The sequence below is a fragment of the Orycteropus afer genome, unplaced genomic scaffold, assembly GCF_000298275.1.
Source record: "Orycteropus afer afer isolate SDZICR_OR568_19922 unplaced genomic scaffold, OryAfe1.0 scaffold00435, whole genome shotgun sequence".
NCBI lineage: Eukaryota > Metazoa > Chordata > Mammalia > Tubulidentata > Orycteropodidae > Orycteropus > Orycteropus afer.
In genome coordinates, this window is record NW_006922022.1 from 1,818,728 (window position 1) to 1,837,380 (window position 18,653).

Consider the following 18,653-nt stretch of genomic DNA (forward strand, 5'->3'; position numbering starts at 1 on the left):
AACATCGAGAAAGGCAACACCAAAAAATTAAGGAAAACACAAATAAAACTCTAAAAGAATTTAGGGAAACAATATAAAAACAAACTGACAGAATAAATGAAAAATGGAAACCATATAAAAACACCAAATTGACATTCAGATGATTAATATTTCAGAAACAGATAACACATTGAACGGGCATAGAAGTAGAATTGAACCAATGGAAGACAGAACTAGAAATTGAAGACAAATCTCTCTATTGTTTAAAGAACAATCAGAAGAACAGGAAAACAAATGAAGAAAGTCTAAGATTTATGTGTGACACCACCAAGAAGAATAACTTACTTATAATTGGAATTCTAAATAGGAAGAGACAAATAAAACCACAGAGAAAATTTTTGAAGATTTGATAGAAGAAAACTTCTGTAATATGATGAAAGATGTGCATTCAAGAAGGTCAATGATCCCCAAACAGGATAAAAACTTAACTCACTGCCATCAAGTCAGTTCTAACACATAGCAATCTCATTGGGTTTCCAAGGCTGTAGATGTTTATGGAAGCAGACAGCCTCATCTTTCTTCCACAGAGCGACTGGTAGGTTCAAATCCCAACCTTTTAGTTAGCAGCCAAATGCCTTAAGCAATACACCACCAGAGCTCCTTCCAAACAGGATAGACCAACCAAAAAGTCACCCACACATATCAAAATCAAATTTTCAGAAAGAATCCTGAAAGAAATACAGGCTAAATTAAAAGTTACCTACATAGGGAAACTAATAAGACTAACCTCTGATTTATTGGCAGAAACCTTGGAGGTGAGAAGGCAATGGGATGAAATATATAAAACCCTCAAAGAAAAAAAAAATGCCAACCAAGAATTATATACCCAGAAAAAAAAACTGTCCCTCAAATATGATGGGAAAATTAGAACGTATCCAGATAAACAGAAATTAAGAGGTTTTGTTAAATATATATGTGTGTGTGTGTGTGTGTGTATAAAATATATATACATACATACACACACATAAACATTTATACACATAAATACATTTACATATACAAATGTAAATACATAAATCAAACTTTAATAGAATTTAAAAGAGAAATAGACAACTCCACTATAATAGTAGGAGATTTTAAAACAACAGTTTCACTGAAGTATAGAACAACTAGAAAGAAATTCCACAAAAACACAGAAGAACTAAACAATACAATCAACCAGCTTGACCATATCAACATATACAGAACACTTCAACAAACAACAGCACAATATACAATTCATTACCAGCTTACATGGAACATTTCCAAGAATAGACCATATGTTACAGCACAAACTAACCTCAATAAATTAGAAACACTGAAATATTGCAAAGCACCTTCTCAGGTCATAATGCCATAAAATTAGAAATGAACAACAGGAAGATAAAGGGGGAAAAAAAAAAGCAAACACATGGAAACTATATAACACTCTCCTTTAAAATTACTGAGCAATAAAAGAAATAAAAAATGAAATTAAAAACTTCCTTCAATCAAATAAGAATGAAAACACAACGTACCAACATGTTGGGACACAGCAGAAGCAATGTTTAAAGGGCAATTTATAGCAATAAATCCACAAATCAAAAAGAATAAAGAACCAAAAACACTTTAACCTAACATCTCCAACAATTAGAAAAAGGGCAGCAAAAAACCTACAGTCACTAGAAGGAAAGAAATAATAAACAAGCAAGCAGAAATAAATGAAACAGGAAAACAATAGAAAAAATCAACAAGACTAGAAGTTGGTTCTTTAGAAAGATTAATAAAATTGACAAACAAGTAGCAAATTTAAGAAAGGAAAAGGAGACTATGCAAATAACATGAATAACAAATGAAACTGGTGATGTCACAACAGAACCAACTAAATAAAAAGCGAACATCAGGATACTATGAAGAACTGTACTCCAACAAATTTGAAAACCTAGAAGAAATAGACAGATTTCTGGAAACACACTACCAAACTAAAGTAACACAGACTGAGGTAGAAAATGTGAACAGACCCATAAAAAAAGAAGAAATGGAACAAGTCATAAAAAACTACAAACAAACAAACCAAAGAAACAGTCCTGGTCCAGATGGCTGCCCTAGAGAAATCTACAGAACATTCAGAGAACAGCTGATACCAATCCTACTTGAACTATTCCAGAACATAGGAAAATATGGAATATTCCCAAATTCATTCTAAGAAGCAAACACAACCTGATACCAAAACCAGGCAAAGGCACTACTAAAAAGAAAAATTATAGACCAATATACCTCATAAATATAGATGCAAAAATTTTCAACAAAATTCTAGCCAACAGAATCTAACACTATATCAACAAAATAATATACCATGACCAAGTGGGATTCACACCAGGTATGCAAGGATGGTTCAACATCAGAAAAACAATCAATATAATCCATCACATAAAGACAACAAAGGAAAAGAACCACATGATAATGTCAATCAGTGCAGAAAAAGCATTTGGTAAAATCTAACACCCATTCCTGATTTTAAAAACTCTCACCAAAATAGGAATAGAAGGGAAATTCCTCAACATAGTAAAGGTCACATATGCAAAACCAACAGCCAACATTATTCTCAATGGAGAGATTGAAAGGATTCCCCTTGTGAGCAGAAATAAGACCAGGATGTCCTTTACCACCACTTCAATTCAAAATTGTATTGGAAGTTGTACGCAGGGCAATAAGGTAAGAAAGAGAAATAAAAAACATCCAAGCTGGCAAAGAAGAAGGAAAATTATCATTATTTCCATATGATATGATCCTATACATAGAAAACCAAGAGACTCAGAAAGAAAACCACTGAAACTAAATGAAAGATTGAGCAAAATGGCAGTACACAAGATAAACATTAAAAAAAAATCAGTTGGAATCCTCTACATCACCAAAGATCTCTAAAAAAGAAATAAGAAAAACAATACCATTTACAATAGCTATCAAAAAGATAGGAGCTCTGGTGGTGTAGTGCCTAAGGCATTTGACTATTAGCCAGAAGGCTGGAGGTTCAAACCCACCAGCTGCTCCCTGGAAGGAAGGTTGGGCAATTTCCTTCCATAGTGATATTGCCTTGGAAACCCAAAGAGGGGTTGCTATGAGTCGGATCTCACTCAACAGCAATGACAGTTTTAACAAAAAGAGAAAATACTTGGGCATAAATCTTACCAGGGACAAAAAAGACCTATACAAAGAAAACTACAAAAAAACTACTATAAGAAACTATGAGAGACCTACATAAATGGAAGAACATACCATGCTCATGGTTAGAAAGACTGACCATTGTGAAAATGTCAATACTACCCAAAGCAATGTATACATTCAATGCATTCCCAATCCAGATTCCATCAACATTCTTTAAGCACATGGAAAAAATCTGGTGGTTCAAACCCACCAGCCACTCCTCAGAAGGAGAGTTGGGCAATCTACTTCCGTAGTGATACCACCTCAGAAACCAAAGGAGGGGTCACTATGAGTCAGATCTGACTTGACGGCAAATAACAACAACAACAACAATTTAACATAGAAAGGAACAATCCCTCAGATAAGCAAAGCACTACTGAAGAAAAACAAAGTAGGAGTTCTCACACTCCCAGATCTCAAAACCTACTATACAGTCATAGTAGTCAAAGTATTGGTACAAATACTTTGGTACAATTGGTACTAATAGCCTAGTATTGGTACAATGACAGACACATAGACCAATGCAACAGAATTGAGAATCCAGAAATAGACCCATCCACTCTGGTAGCGTAGTGCCTAAAGTACTTGACTGTTAACCAGAAGGCTGGAGGTTCAAACCCCCCAGCCACTCCTCAGAAGGAAGGTTGGGCAATTTACTTCCACAGTGATACTGCCTCAGAAACCCAAGGAGGGGCCAACTCAATGGCATATAACAACAACAACAACAACAACCTAGGGACAGCTGATCTTTGACAAAGGGCCAAAATCCATTAAATGGGGAAGAGATGCTAGCAAAACTGGTTATCCTTTTGCAGAAAAAAATGAAACAAGATCCATACCTCACACCATTACAAAAAAATAAATAAATAACTCAGGATGGATCAAAGACCTAAATGTAAAACTTAAAACTATAAAGTTCATCTAAGAAACAAGAGTAGACTTGGGGCCCTAATATATGGTATAAATAGACTATCAAAAATAACCAAAAATGTGCAAACAGCAGAAGAGAAACTAAATGACACAGATCTTCTAAAAATTAAATTCTTTTGCACATGAAAAGACTTCTCCAAAACAGTAAAAAGAAGAAGACCTACAGACAGGGAAAAAGTACTTAGCAATGACATATCCAACAAGGGGCTTATTTCTAAAATTTAATGAAAACTTCAACAACTCAACATCAAAAAGATAAATAATCCAATTCAAAAATGGGCAGATAACATGAACAGACACTTCACCAAAGAAGATATTCAGGTGGCCAACAAACAAAGAAATATTCACAATCATTAGCCATTGTTGTTGTTGTTATGTGCCATTGAGTCGTCTCCAATTCATAGCGAGCCCTCCTTGGGTTTCAAGGCAATATCACTACAGATGTAGATTGCCCAATCTTCCTTCCAAGGAGTGGCTAGTGGGTTTGAACCACCGACCTGGTAAGCAGTCAAGTGCCTTAGGCACTACACCACCAGAGCTCCTCATTGCTCTGTAAATTTTCACCCAAATCACAGTAGTAGTTAAAAGTGTGTCAACTTGGCTGGATTGTGGTTTTGAGTGGCCGGGCAGCTAGTTGTAGTTATTCCCTATGATGAGGCTATAATCACCTCCATGGTGCAATCTGCTGTGAGGAGCTAAGTAGTCACCTTAGGGGTGTGGCCTGCTTCCAAAATATAAGGAGAAGCTTTACAAAAGGTCTCTAGCTTTTTGGCACATCTGGATCCTACATTTTGCTGAGTCTTTATCTCAGTGGCCTGCCATGTTGTCTGCCAATCTTGGAATTGTTTCTGGACTTGAATCAGTGGTTTGCTGTGTTGCCTGCCAATGCTGGGATTGTGCCTTTCTACTTGCCCACCTTGGGTTCGTCAGCCTCAGCAGCCAGCAGCTGTATGAGTTACGAGAAGCCTCTAGTTCCTATGGGCCTGGAATAAGAGGCAAGCTGAAGCCCAAGGTTGAGGGGCCTTCACCCAGCCCCTAGAGCCAGCACTCTGAATTTGGACTTCAAGCCTTCTGAAGTGTAAGAGAATGAATTCCTGTTGTTAAGCCATTCACTTGTGGTATTTCTGTTACAGTAGCACTAAAAAACCAAAACACAACAAGAAGTAAATAAGTAAGTGAAATAAATAGAAGAAACAGAAATCTGAATAGACCTATAACAAGTAAAGAGATTAGATCAGTAATCCAAAAACTTTCACCAAATTAAAGCCCAGGACCAGATGGTTTCACTGCTGAATTCTACAATGTTTAAAGAAGAAATAACATTGATTTTCTCAAAATCTTCCAAAAAGTAGATGATGAGGGAACACATCCTAATTCATCCTATGAGCCCAGTATTACCAATACCATGGACATCACAAGAAAACTATAGATAAATATCCCTTATAAATACATGTGTAAAAATCCTCAATAAAATTCTAGTAAACCAGATACAGTAGCATAATAAAAGGATTATACATCATGACTAAGTGGGATTTATTCCAGGAAGGCAAGGGTGATTAGATATATAAAAAGCAGTCAATGTAATGCACTGTATTAATAGAATGAAGAAAAACCGTGGTCATCTTAACTGATGCAGAAAAGGCATTTGACCAAAAAAAAAAAAAAATCATAATAAAAACACTCAACATGCTAGGGATAGAATGGAATTCTCCTCAATGTGATAAAAGGCATCTACGAAAAACCTACAGCTAATATCATAATGGTTAAAGATTAAATACTTTTCCTCAAAGATTAGAAAAAAAGATAAGAATGTCTACTCTCACCACTTCTATTCCACATTGTACTATAAGTTCTAGCAAGGAAAATTAGGCATGAAAAAGAAACAAAAGGCATCCAAATTAGAAAAGAAAAAGTGAAAATATCTCTATTTGCAGATGACATGATCAGTGGAATACAATTGAGAGTCCAGTATTAAAGATATATATGGTCAACTGATCTTCAACCAGGGTGTCAAGACCATTAAATGGAGAAAGGACAGTCTTTTCAACAAAAGGTACTTGAAAACTGGTTAGCCAAAATGCAAAAGAATAAAGTTGGATACATTACCTTATACCATATACAAAAATTAACTCAAAAGGAATTAAAGACATAAATGTTAGAACTAAAACTAGAAAACACAGCAGTTAGTCTTCATGATCTAATATTAGGAATGTTTTTTTAGATATGATATCAAAAGCACAAGCAACAAAAGAAAAAATAGATAAAATGGACTTCATCAAAATAAAAAAGTGTTTGTACATCAAAGGGCATTATGAAGAAAGTGAAAAGACAGTCTACATATAGTAGAAAATAGTTGCAAATCTGATAAAGGTTTAGTATTCAGAACAGAAAAGCCCTGGTGGTGTAGTGGTTAAGCACTCAGCAACTACTGAAAGACTAGCAGTTAAAGCCGCTCCAGTTGCTCCACTGGAGAAAGATGTGGCAATCTGCTTCCGTAAAGATTACAAACTTGGAAACACTATGGGGTAATTCTGCCCTGTCCTATAGGACTGCTATGAGTTGGAATCAACTCCACAGGAGTAGGCTCTGATCCAGAACATAAATAACTCTTAAACTCAACAACAAAAAGACAAATAACACAATTTTTAAGTGGGCAAAATGCATATATATATATATATATATATATATATATTTGTCCAAAAAAGATACACAATTTGCCAAAAAGTACATTAAAAAAAAAAGATGTTCAACATCCTTAGTCATTAAAAAAATGCAAATCAAACCCACAAGGACACACCATTTCACACTCACTCCCATGGCTATAATCAAAACAACAAAAAATAAGTTGGCAAGGGTGTGGAAAAACTGGAACCCTCATATACTGTGGATACCAAAAAAAACAAACTCACTGCTGTCAAATCGGTCCCAACTCATAGTGACCCTTCGTTGGGCTTCCAGGGCGGTATCTCTACAGAGGTAGCTTGCTCAACCTTCCTTCCAAGGAGTGGCTGGTGGGTTTGAACCGCCAGCCCTCTGGTTAGCAGTCAAACTGAAAATGGTACAGAAGCTATGGAAAAGAGTTTGGCAGTTCTCCAAAAGCTGAGCATAAAATTACCATTTCATCCAATAATTCCATGCCTAGGTATATATACAGAAGAGAAATGAACAAGGTGACCAAATAAAAACTTGCACATAAATGTTCAAAGAAGCAATATTTATCATTACAAAGTGGAAACCACTCAAATGTCCATTAACTGATTAATGGATAAACAAAATATGGCATATTCTTACAATGTTGTTTTTAAGTACCACTGAGTCAACTCATAGCAACCCTATGGACAACAGAATGATTGCCTGGTTGTGCAATCCTTTCCTGTAAATCCTTCCTGTAACTGAGCCCATTGTGTCACATAGTTGCAGCCACTGTTTCAATCCATCTGGTTGAGGGTCTTCACCTTTTTCACTGACTCTCCACTTTACTGAGAATGATATTCTTCTACAAGGAATAGTCTCTTCTGACAACGTGAACAAAGTAGGTGAGACAATGTCTATCCATTCTTGCTTCCAAGGAGCATTCTGGCTGCTCTTCTTCCAGGACAGACTTGTTCTTCTGGCAGTCCACAGTACTTACAGTATTCTTCACCAACACCACAACTCAGAAGCATCAACTCTTCAGTCTTTCTTATTCACTGTCCAGCTTTCATATGCATATGAGGCAACTGAAAATGCCATGGGTTGGATTAGGCACACCTTACTCTTCAAAGAGACATATTTGCTCTTTAGCACTTTAAAGTGGTTTTTTGCAGCAGATTTGCCCAGTGCAACGTTGTTAGGTGCCATCAAGTCGGCTCTGACTCCTAGCGACCCAATGGACAACAGAACAAAACACTGCCCAGTCCTGTGCCAGTCTCACGATCCTTGCTAAACCTGAGCTCATCATTGCAGCCACTGTGCCAATCCATCTTGTTCAGGGCCTTCTTCTTTTTTGTTGACCTTCCACTTTACCAAGTATAATATCCTTCTCCAGGGAACGGTCCCTTCTGACACCATGACCAAAGCAGGTAAGATGAAGTCTGGCCATTCTCACTTCCAAGGAGCATTCTGGCTGCACTTCCTCCGGGACAGATTTGCTAGTTCTTCCGGCAGTCCATGGTACTTTCAGTATTCTTCACCAACACCACAACTCAAAAGCATCAACTCTTCTTCGGTCTTCCTTATTCACTGTCAGTTTTCACAGGTATATGAAGCAATTGAAAATACCATGGCTTGGGTTAGGCACACTTTAGTCTTCAAAGGGACATCTTTGCTCTTCAATACTTGAATGAGGTCTTTTGCAGCAGATTTGCCCAGTGCCACATGTCATTTGATGTCTTGACTGTTTCTTCCATGGGTGTTGATCATGAAACCAAGTAATATGAAATCTTTGACAACTTCAATCTTTTCTCCATTTAGCATGATGCTGCTTATTGGTCTAGTTGTGAGGATTTTCATTTCCTTTATGTTGAGATGCAATCCATACTATAGACTTTAGTCTTTAATCTTCATCAGTAAGTGCTTCAAGTCATCCTCACTTCCAGCAAGCAAAGTTGTGTCATCTGCATATCACAGGTTGTTAATGAGTCCTCCTCTAATCCTGATGCCACAATCTTCTTCATATAGCCCAGCTTCTCAGATTATTTGTTCAACATACAGATTGAGTAAGTATGGTGACAGGATACAACCCTGACACACTCCCTTCTTGATTTTAAACCATGCAGTATCCCTTTTTCTGCTTGAATGACAGCCTCTTGGTCTATGTACAGGCTCCTCATGAGCACAATTAAGTGTTCTGGAATTCCCATTCTTCTCAATGTTATCCTTAATTTGTTGTGATCCACACAATCAAATGCTTTTGCATAGTCAATAAAATACAAGTAAACACCTTTCTGGTATTCTTTGCTTTCACCCAAGATCCATCTGATACCAGCAATGATTTCCCTTGTTCCACATCCTCTTTTGAATCCAGCTTGCATTTCTGGATGTTCTCTGTCAATATACTGCTGCAACCATTTTTTAATTATGTTCAGTAATATTTTACTTGTGTGTGATATTAACGATATTGCTTGATAATTTCCACATTTTGTGAGATCACCTTTCTTTGGAATGGGTACAAATACAGATCTCTTCCAGTCAGTTGGCCAAGCAGCTGTCTTCCAAATTTCTTGGCATATCCAAGTGAGTGCCTCCAGTGCAGCATCTGTTTGTTGAAACATCTTGATGGGTATTCCGTCAATTCCCGGAGCCTTGTTTTTCACCAATTCCTTCAGTGCAGCTTCAACTTCTTCCATCAGTACTGTTGGTCCTTGATCATATACCACATCCTGAAATGGATGAACATCGACTAATTCTTTTTGGTACAGTGACTCTGTGTATTCCCCTCTATCTTCTTTTGACATTTCCTGCATCATTCAGTATTTTGCCCACAGAATCTTTCAGTATTTCAACTTGAAGCTTGAATTTTTTCTTCAGTTCCTTCAGCTTAAGAAATGCAGAGTGTGTTCTTCCTTTTTGGATTTCTAACTCCAGGTCTTTGCACATTTCATTATAATAATTGACTTTGTCTTCTCGAGCTGCTCTTTGAAATCTTCTGTTTAGCTCTTTTATTTTTTCATTTCTTCCATTTACTTTAGCTACTCTCCATTCAAGGGCAAGTTTCAGAGTCTCTTCTGACATCCATCGGTCTTTTCTTTCTTTCCTGACTTTTTAATGACCTTTTGCTTTCTTCATGGATGATGTTCTTCATGTCATCCCACAATTCCTCTGGTCTTCAGTCACTGGTGTTCAATGTGTCATAGCTATTCTTTTGATGGTCTCTATATTCAGGTGGAGTATAATCAAGGTCATATTTTGGCTCTGGTGGACTTGTTTTAATTGTCTTCAGCTTCAACTTGAACTTGTAATATGAACAATTGATGGTCTGTTCCACAGTCAGTTCCTGGTCTTGTTTCGGCTGAAGATACTGAGCTTCTCCATTGCCTTTGTGCACAGATATAGTCGATCTGATTTTTGTGTATTCCATTTGGGGAGGTCCACATGTATAGCTGCTGTTTATGTTGTTGAATAAATATATTTGCAATGAGTAAGTTGTTGGTCTTGCAAAATTCTATTATGCAATCTTGAGCGTCATTTCTATCACTGAGGCCATATTTTCCAACTACTAGTGATTCTTCTCTGTTTCCAATTTTTGCATTACAATCACCAGTAATAATCAATACATATTGATTGCATGTTTGGTCAATTGCAGACTGAAGAAGTTGGTAAAAATAATCTTCAAAATCCTTTTCTTTGGCTTTAATGATTAGTGGATAAATAGCATTAACTGGTCTTCCTTACAGGCATATGGATATTATCCTATCACTGACAGCATTGTACTTCAGGACAGATCTTGAAACATTCTTTGTGACAATGAATGCAACATCATTCCTCTTCAATTTTTCATTCCTGGAATAGTAGATCATATGATTCTCTGATTCAAGATAGCCAATACCAGTCCATTTCAGCTTGCTATTGATCTTTCTGCCTTCCATTTCATTTTTGACAACTTCCAATTATCCTAGATTCATACTTTGCACATTTCATATTACAATTATTAATGGATATTTGCAGCTGTTTCTTCCCATTTTGAGTTGTGCCCTATCAGCAAATGGAGATCCTGAAAGCTTTATTCCATCCAGGTCATTAAGGTCAACTCTACTGTTACCAGGCAGCTCTTCCCCAGTGATATTTTGAGTGAATTCTGACCTGAGTGGCTCATCTCCCAGCACTATGTCAGACAATGTTTCAGGGCTATTCATAAAAGTTTTCCAGTAATATATCAGACAATGTTTCACTGCTTTTCATAAAATTTTCACTGGCCAATTATTTGAGAAGTGAATGGCCCTATCCTTCTTACCAGTCTTTCTTAGTCTGGAAGCTTTACTGAAACCTGTTGACCATGGGTGACCCTGTTAGTATTCGAAATACCAGTGGTATAGCATCCAAACTCACAGCAACATGCAAGCCACCACCATACAACATACTGACAGATGAGTAGTGGATTAGTTTGCTAGTGTTTATCTAATAACTCTTGAAAAGGGTTTGTTTTTTGGGTACTTTTAAAGTAAATTACAGAACTATATTATATAATAAATTTGATTCACAGAATTATTCTAAATTTCATTAATTCATTAATATCCACATATCTATAAACTATTAGGTGTTTGCATTTCCAATGACTTTCCTATTAGACAATAATAGGAACACATAAATAACATCTCTCCTCATTTAAGTAATGAAAAAATGAACTTGCTTGACTCTGGAGTACTAACAAAATATAAAGATGATTAATATATTGCTTTTACTAATAGTCTAATACTTCTATTATGCTATCAATCATTACATTGAAAGTCCAAGTTTATCATACAGAGGTAATCAATTTTAAAAAATAATAAAATAATATAATAGATTTTTATGTTAATGCATTCTCATTTTCTGTTCTATTTTATTTCACTTTCATAAAGGATAAAGATAAATTAACATTTAAATAACATTAATTGTCTAGTTAAGGTACACAAGTACAATCAAAGACAACACATTAATGTACACTGTCTCTCTCTTTTCTCTCTTACTTTCTGTATCTCTAAACGCACACACAGGACAGTAGGCTTAAGGGTGGTAAAAGGTTAGATGGTGTGGTCAAACATTTTATGATTATGATTCACATGAGAAGCTTAAATGACCTCTGGTTCATTCAGCAAAGACCACAAATAAACCAAGTGCAATTATACCAGTTTGGGGAAACCACTATTTTCATAATTTTATCAAGTACATAAGGGAACTCTGAGGAAAAATTTTAAAATACAGCATTGCATAATGTAAATTTTCTGTCAAGAAAAGTAGTAAAAGTGTATTTTGTTCACTTATATTTAGAGAAAGTCACAAAATACTTTGTGATTTTAATAAAAATAATGATTAAGTCAAGAGAACAGATCCTAATACGAACTGATTAATATTAAAGATAATTTACACTACCTTATGAAGCATATTTTCTACTGTTTTCATGTAACTGGCAACACATTCTTTGTCTCTAAAAAAAAGGTAAAGAAAAAGTTAGGTGTTAATAAAACACAAGCCTTACCAAGCTTTGTTTAAAAAAAAAAAAAAAGGATTGGTTATCATGGTTCTCCTTTTAAAAATGTAAGTATTCAATAGTGTATTTCCATGTTTAATCTTATCCTCAATTATGTTGCCACCCTAAATTGGGGCAGGGGACACTGAATTATAGCTTCAAAGTTAAAAAAAGAAATCACAACATTATTGATAATGAAAAATACGCCCAAGAAAGTTTGATTCTTTTGACTTCTAATGAAAAATCTTAAAATCTTAGTGATGGAGATATCTTATAAATGACCATACTATGAACAAGGGAATCTCCTTTCTCCCTAGGCTATTTGTACTATAATAATTGTCTTGACCAGAAATATGCAATGTTTCTACCTTTTTCACTTTGGCTGTTATGTGCCATCGAATCGGACCCGACTCATAGTGACCACTCCTTGGGTTTCCGAGGCAGTATCACTACAGAAGTAGATTGCCCAACCTTCCTTCCAAGAAGTGGCTGGTGGTTACTTTGGCTAGACATATACAATGTAGCTAGCTTCTTCTATCAGTCTTATACATTGAATTTATCTTTAATAATGAAATTAAAAGTTTAAATGAAAATGCCAAAGACAAAACTTTAATGGTAATTATGAATTGAAAACTATATATAATGTATTAGCTCAAGTTTCAAGTTAGTGTTTTAGTTTTATATAATATGTGCCCACGTCACAGTTTCTCAAATACCGGATAAACAACAATGTTTTGAAGAAAGGAATGATGAATCTAGAGGTTTTATAATCTTGTTTCATTGACATTAGAATTTTCAGAACTATAAGGTGCAGTAGAAATTATGTAAGCTAAGCTCCTCATTTGACATAATGAAACCGAGTCTCAACAATGACAATAAAAAACTGATTTAGGTAAAAATATTTTTTTAAATGACAGTGGCATATACTAGTATAGCACAAAGTCATATAGCTTCACAATTTTCCCCAAAAAAAATTGGTGAGTGTTTAAACACACCAATATTTTGGCTTTATGTCAACTCAGATTTTCATTTTGTGAGAGAAATTTCCCAAGGCTACTTTCAAAGCTTATGGGTATCCTAAGATTGCAGATTCCGCATTCTGTCATCTAGTTTATAGATTACATTCATATTTCATGATATTTTATAATTGACAAGAGACTCTCTCAAAAAAAAAAAAAAAAAAAAACTTTTAATTAACATATAAATTGTTCCAAGCTCAGGCATTCAGAATTCCAAATTTAGAAAACACTGAGATTATTAAAATTTCTGTAATCCTTAAATAGACTGTCTTTTAGCCATGCTATTATATACAAAGGACTGTCTTAAAGCAGTCCATGAAATCTGATATGGGAAACAAACAAACAAAAAAAAACTGCCCAAGAGAACCGTTCAATTTGAACTTCACAGTGTATGTCAACTTAATTACCTGGTAAAAGGAAAAACACTCTGATAATAGTTAAATAGTAGTTCATGCTGAAACCAGTACACTCTTTCTATTTAATATATTAGTATATATAACTAAGAAATTAAAATGAATTTGCCATTTACAATATTTTTATTGCATTTATAAAGATGCCATGAATATATGCTAATTGTATACTAACATTTACTCATTAAAATATTATTTGCAATATTAGTATAATATATGCAAGGCAAAATATTAGAGGTGGTGAGGCACATGGGATGAGGAATATGCAAGAGAAGAAACTATGCAAAACTTTTAAATAAAGAATCTTACATTTCACATTAATAAAAATAAGGACTCAAAGATGTATCACTACAACAGAGCCCCAAACACACATAATTAGAAGCTGTACAGCAACTTATACTTTTCTAAGGTTTTGCCATAAAATATACATTTAGTATGTTAAGAGTGTTCTTTTTTGAAGATGTATCAGAGAATTTCAAAGAAAGACAGCTGTACTTTTGTTTTCTAACACTGTATTATCCAGGGCTAAAACCCGGAGCATGAAAGTAAGAATTGATCTTTTGTCTGTTTTAAGTGATCTCCCCAAGGTCCAAATGCTCACTTGGCTGCCATGCAGAGGGCACTTTCTGCATCATGGATGTTCTTCTCCAGTCGACGCTTGTCCTGCTCCAGCTGGGTAAGATGTCTATTGAGCTGACGCAGAGATTGATCTTTTCTTCTCAGCTCCATCTTTGCCTCGGAGAGACTCTGCAAGCAGACAGAAAACAGAGTTACTTGTCAGCCCTGATAATTAACTTCAATTTATGCCATAGGCTATTAAACAAAGAAGAATACAGACTGACTGAGAAGTAGACTTGAGTCATTACACATCAAGGTTTAACAAAATGTGTGCAAAAATTTTACATACTTACTAATTAGAAATGATAGAACTGATAAGATTTTGAAAGATGTTTGGCTATAGAATACAACTCTTATATTTTTTTAAATATTGCAAGATAAATATGTCTTACTAAAAATATCTTATTGTTATAATCATAAGCGGTGTTTGTTTTAAAAATGAAAAAAAATAGAGATTTCAAGGGGGAAAGAGCATGTAAACTATTTAAAACTAAATAAATATGAACATTTAAAACAGCAGCTATTATATGTCGTGTGTGTGTGTGTGTGTGTGTGTATGAGAGAGAGAGAAAGAGAGAGAAATTGTAAGGAAAGTGGACTGGAACAAGGCAATGGGGAACTCAAAATTAAAAAGTACCACTGTTGTTGTTGTTGTTATGTGCCGTCAAGTCGGACCCGACTCATAGCGACCCCTCCTTGGGTTTCCGAGGCAGTATCACTATGGAAGTAGATTGCCCCATCTTCCTTCCGAGGAGTGACTGGTGGGTTTGAACCACCAGCCTTCTGGTTAGCAGCCAAGTGCCTTAGCCACTATGCTACCAGAGCTCCCGAAAGTACCACTACTTTCTTTTAAATATAATACTCAGATTGCTATAGACATCTCAGTGGAAAAACTGGACTCCAAAATAAAATTCACTGGCTTCTAGGTAAATGAATGTAATGTCGAGAATAGCAACACAAATGTGATCAACAAGTTTCAACTAACAGAGAAAGGTATGAATACTGCTCTCATTGAGAACTGTTTATATTCCATAAGTTTTTCTTAATCGTAGAAGCATAACATCTATTGATCAGTATTTACTGTCATCTGAAATATTCACTTAATACTAAAATTTAAAGATGCAACTGCACAACTTTCTCTTCAAAGTTTAGGCTTTAAGGTCTTAGAATCAGACACTCACCATTTAAAGGAGTATTTGTTAGATCTCTTTTAAATGGTAGACTCCAAAGTAATATCAGGAAAAGGAATTTTTCTCTTAGCACTGAAAATCTGCCCGTTCCTTTGCCTATGAAATTTCTAGATAAGAACTTACCAAACAGTTTTTCAATTATATTTGTTAGACAGTGAGCTAAATGAATGATTGCATATACATAATGTTTTTTTTCTTCTTGCTCAGAGTTTACCCTCACATTATTAACATCCACAAGTATACTTCAAAAAACTCTAGTAAGGAGTAACAAAAATGATTTTTAAAAACATTTTATGCTTAAAACTCTTCTACCAGTATTCTTTTAAAGCATACACAATGGGTAGTATAAAAAACTCAAGCTGTCTACATGAAGCAAAAACAATTATTTCATTCTAATCACTGGTGGGAAGGAAGGTTGGGCAATCTACTTCCATAGTGATACTGCCTTGAAAACCCAAGGAGGGGTGGCTATGAGTCAGGTCCGACTCAACGGCATATAACAACAACAACAATCACTAGTGGATTGAAAGCAATCGTCAGTTAAACCAGGTAGCTAAAAATGTTAAAAGTTTTTAAATTCTGTAGTTCATTTTTCAAACAGTTAAGTTGCTGTTAGAAAAATACAAGTCAAAGAAGTAAAAATAAGCAAACTGTAATTGCTTATTGGATATTACATTTTATTTGAAATCATTAGTATTAACAGATCTTCAAGTACATCCCACTATGGGAACAATCACTAATTCAAAGCAATTTTTAAAAAAAGGTAAAGAATAGAATTTTTAAAAAAACAAGCTATGCTAATTATTACTTTTTGGGCCAATATTAAGATATTTAAAGGCACTGAAGAAGTATCATGAGATTTCCTTATTGGAAAAAAAATATATCCACTTTAGTCCTTTTAAAGCCAGTATTTCTGACATCTTTCAGGCAATAAAAAATGATATTTTTCAGATATGAAGATAAAATTAATGATCCACTACAGTTATGCATAAAGCTTGAGTTCTTTTTCCAACAGAAATAATAAATTTGTACCAATCTATCAAAGTATCTTGCTTAGTAACTCTTATGAGTTGAGGTGTAAATCTGTGAGTGGGCTTCCCAGGGTTCAGTCTATTGTCTCCAGCCTTGCCCACACTGAAGCTCACTGGTCTAATATGAGAGAACCCATGACCTTGGAATCATTATAAAACCACACCTGACTTTCCAGCAATCCTATGATACTTGTCACAGAAGGCATAAAACAGCATTAAGATTTCTACTATATATCTAAGTTTTCTTGTTTCCATTGTTTTCCATTTTCATCTCTCAGAAACAATGACTGGGAACCACCAAACTCTACTATGCCACTATTTCAGGGGCACAGCTGAAAAGCCTATCTGAGGACTTTGAAATTACAGAAAAGGAACAAAAAGTGGTATAAACAAACTGGTAGAAGTCACACTTCTTTGTGAATATAAAAGGTAATGTGTTTTTAAAAAAAAAATCATAGTTATATGACTTATAAAGAAAGAATTCTTATATTAAACAATTGAGCAATATCATAAAGGAATCTATATACATCAATAGGTCTTAAGGGTCATGAGGATATATATTGAGACATCAAAAATGATTCAAGGATATGTCCTTTTCCTAATATTCACATATCTTGTTTTTATGACAAAAGCAGAATCTTTAAAGATTGTAAAACCCAGCTTTAAAGAGAAAGACATATATTTACATATGTGTATACATCATATATATATATTTTTTTACATATGGATCTCTACATATTTACATATGTAATATCATATATACATATTTCAAACTTCTATCTATCTAGTCTTAAGTCCAGCTTTTTTCCCTCCTGTTCACATTGATCTAATTAAAACCCATTATAAACTTTATGGACTCTAATATTTCCAACCAAATAACTGAAACCAAGAGGGTGTGCTCCAGGCAGCAAGGCAACAATGAGAAGCAGCAGGTTAGCCACTAATTTCTCAACCAGGGTAGATTGTGAAAGTGTGATGTTCTGATATCCAAGAAACTGTTCAGGAGAGAATAGGATAAATCAAGTTTAATAACTCTGCTCCTAATTGTTCCCCCAATGCTCAACTCTAATTACTTGGAGAACTCTCCCGACTGTCACCTGATATTAAGTTGTTGGAGGCTGAGCCTGGAACAGCGAGATAATCAATAAACATTTAGTGGGGAGAAGAATGAAGATCCTGTTAAGCAGTGGGAACCTGCAGCACCCAAAGCCCTTCTGCTCATGAGAAAACCTATGGGACAGCCATAGTGATTGCAAAGCAATAATCCAAAGCACTGTTTTTAGGCCTTGAGGCCTTTAGGCAACAGTACATTTGAGGAAAAAAGGTTAACACGGTCACCCTAATTACAGCCCGCTTTCACATACTTCATATATAAGCGAAGACAAGCCAATTAGGTAGAAAGGAAGATAAGAGAAGTTTTATTTGTATACTAATTAAACCCCTGATGAAATTAAAGGAAAAACATACAGCTCTGTAATTGTGTCTGAGAAAGGTCACTTCAGGTTCAGTTATCAGAACAGCACAGCCTTGAGATATTTCACTTAATCCACAATACAGCTCTCATTTTGTACTCAGGTCTTAATATTTACCAAAAAAATCAAAGCCTGATAGTGCATTTATCTTTAAACATTGTTGTGAACAATTTTAACTGTTAGAAAGTTAATGCTAAATATGAGAACAAGCATCTTTAAAAAGTAGAATAATACTCCTCCTATACAAGAACCAATACCACAATATTATTTATCAAAGATGCTGAGTTTTCACTTTAAATCCAAAATGTTTACAAGGCAATTTGCACACCCAATTCCAAACTGATTGTATTTCACAAGGTATTATGCAGTATATTGCTGCTGCTGTTTTCAGGAAATAATATCATTGCCCACTTTCAGGTACACCTCTCATAGTCCAGGAAACACCAGCCAATGCTTTCACCAAATTACTCCTAGAAGAAGATATTTACATCTGGTTGTTTATCTAAGATGATTATGAAAAGCTATTTACGACTAGTGGAAGATGGCAGGACCAGTATGGAAATAGTGAAATGTAAGAAAAGTTTAGGGGCAGAATATACGAAAAATGTGATTAAAAACAAGTTTTGAATATAAATG

General features: G+C 35.0%; 1 protein-coding gene across 1 annotated transcript in view; it reads right to left on the reverse strand.

Annotated features, from left to right (window-relative positions):
• The window catches only part of CCDC171 (coiled-coil domain containing 171), a 466,256-nt gene that overhangs the window by 134,069 nt on the left and 313,534 nt on the right, over positions 1-18,653 (reverse strand). The window contains exons 20-21 of the mRNA XM_007954161.2: positions 14,308-14,453; positions 12,181-12,235 (exon numbers count right to left, since the gene is read on the reverse strand). Of these exons, the coding sequence (XP_007952352.1) occupies positions 12,181-12,235; positions 14,308-14,453 (201 nt within the window). The remainder of the gene's footprint in view (positions 1-12,180; positions 12,236-14,307; positions 14,454-18,653) is intronic.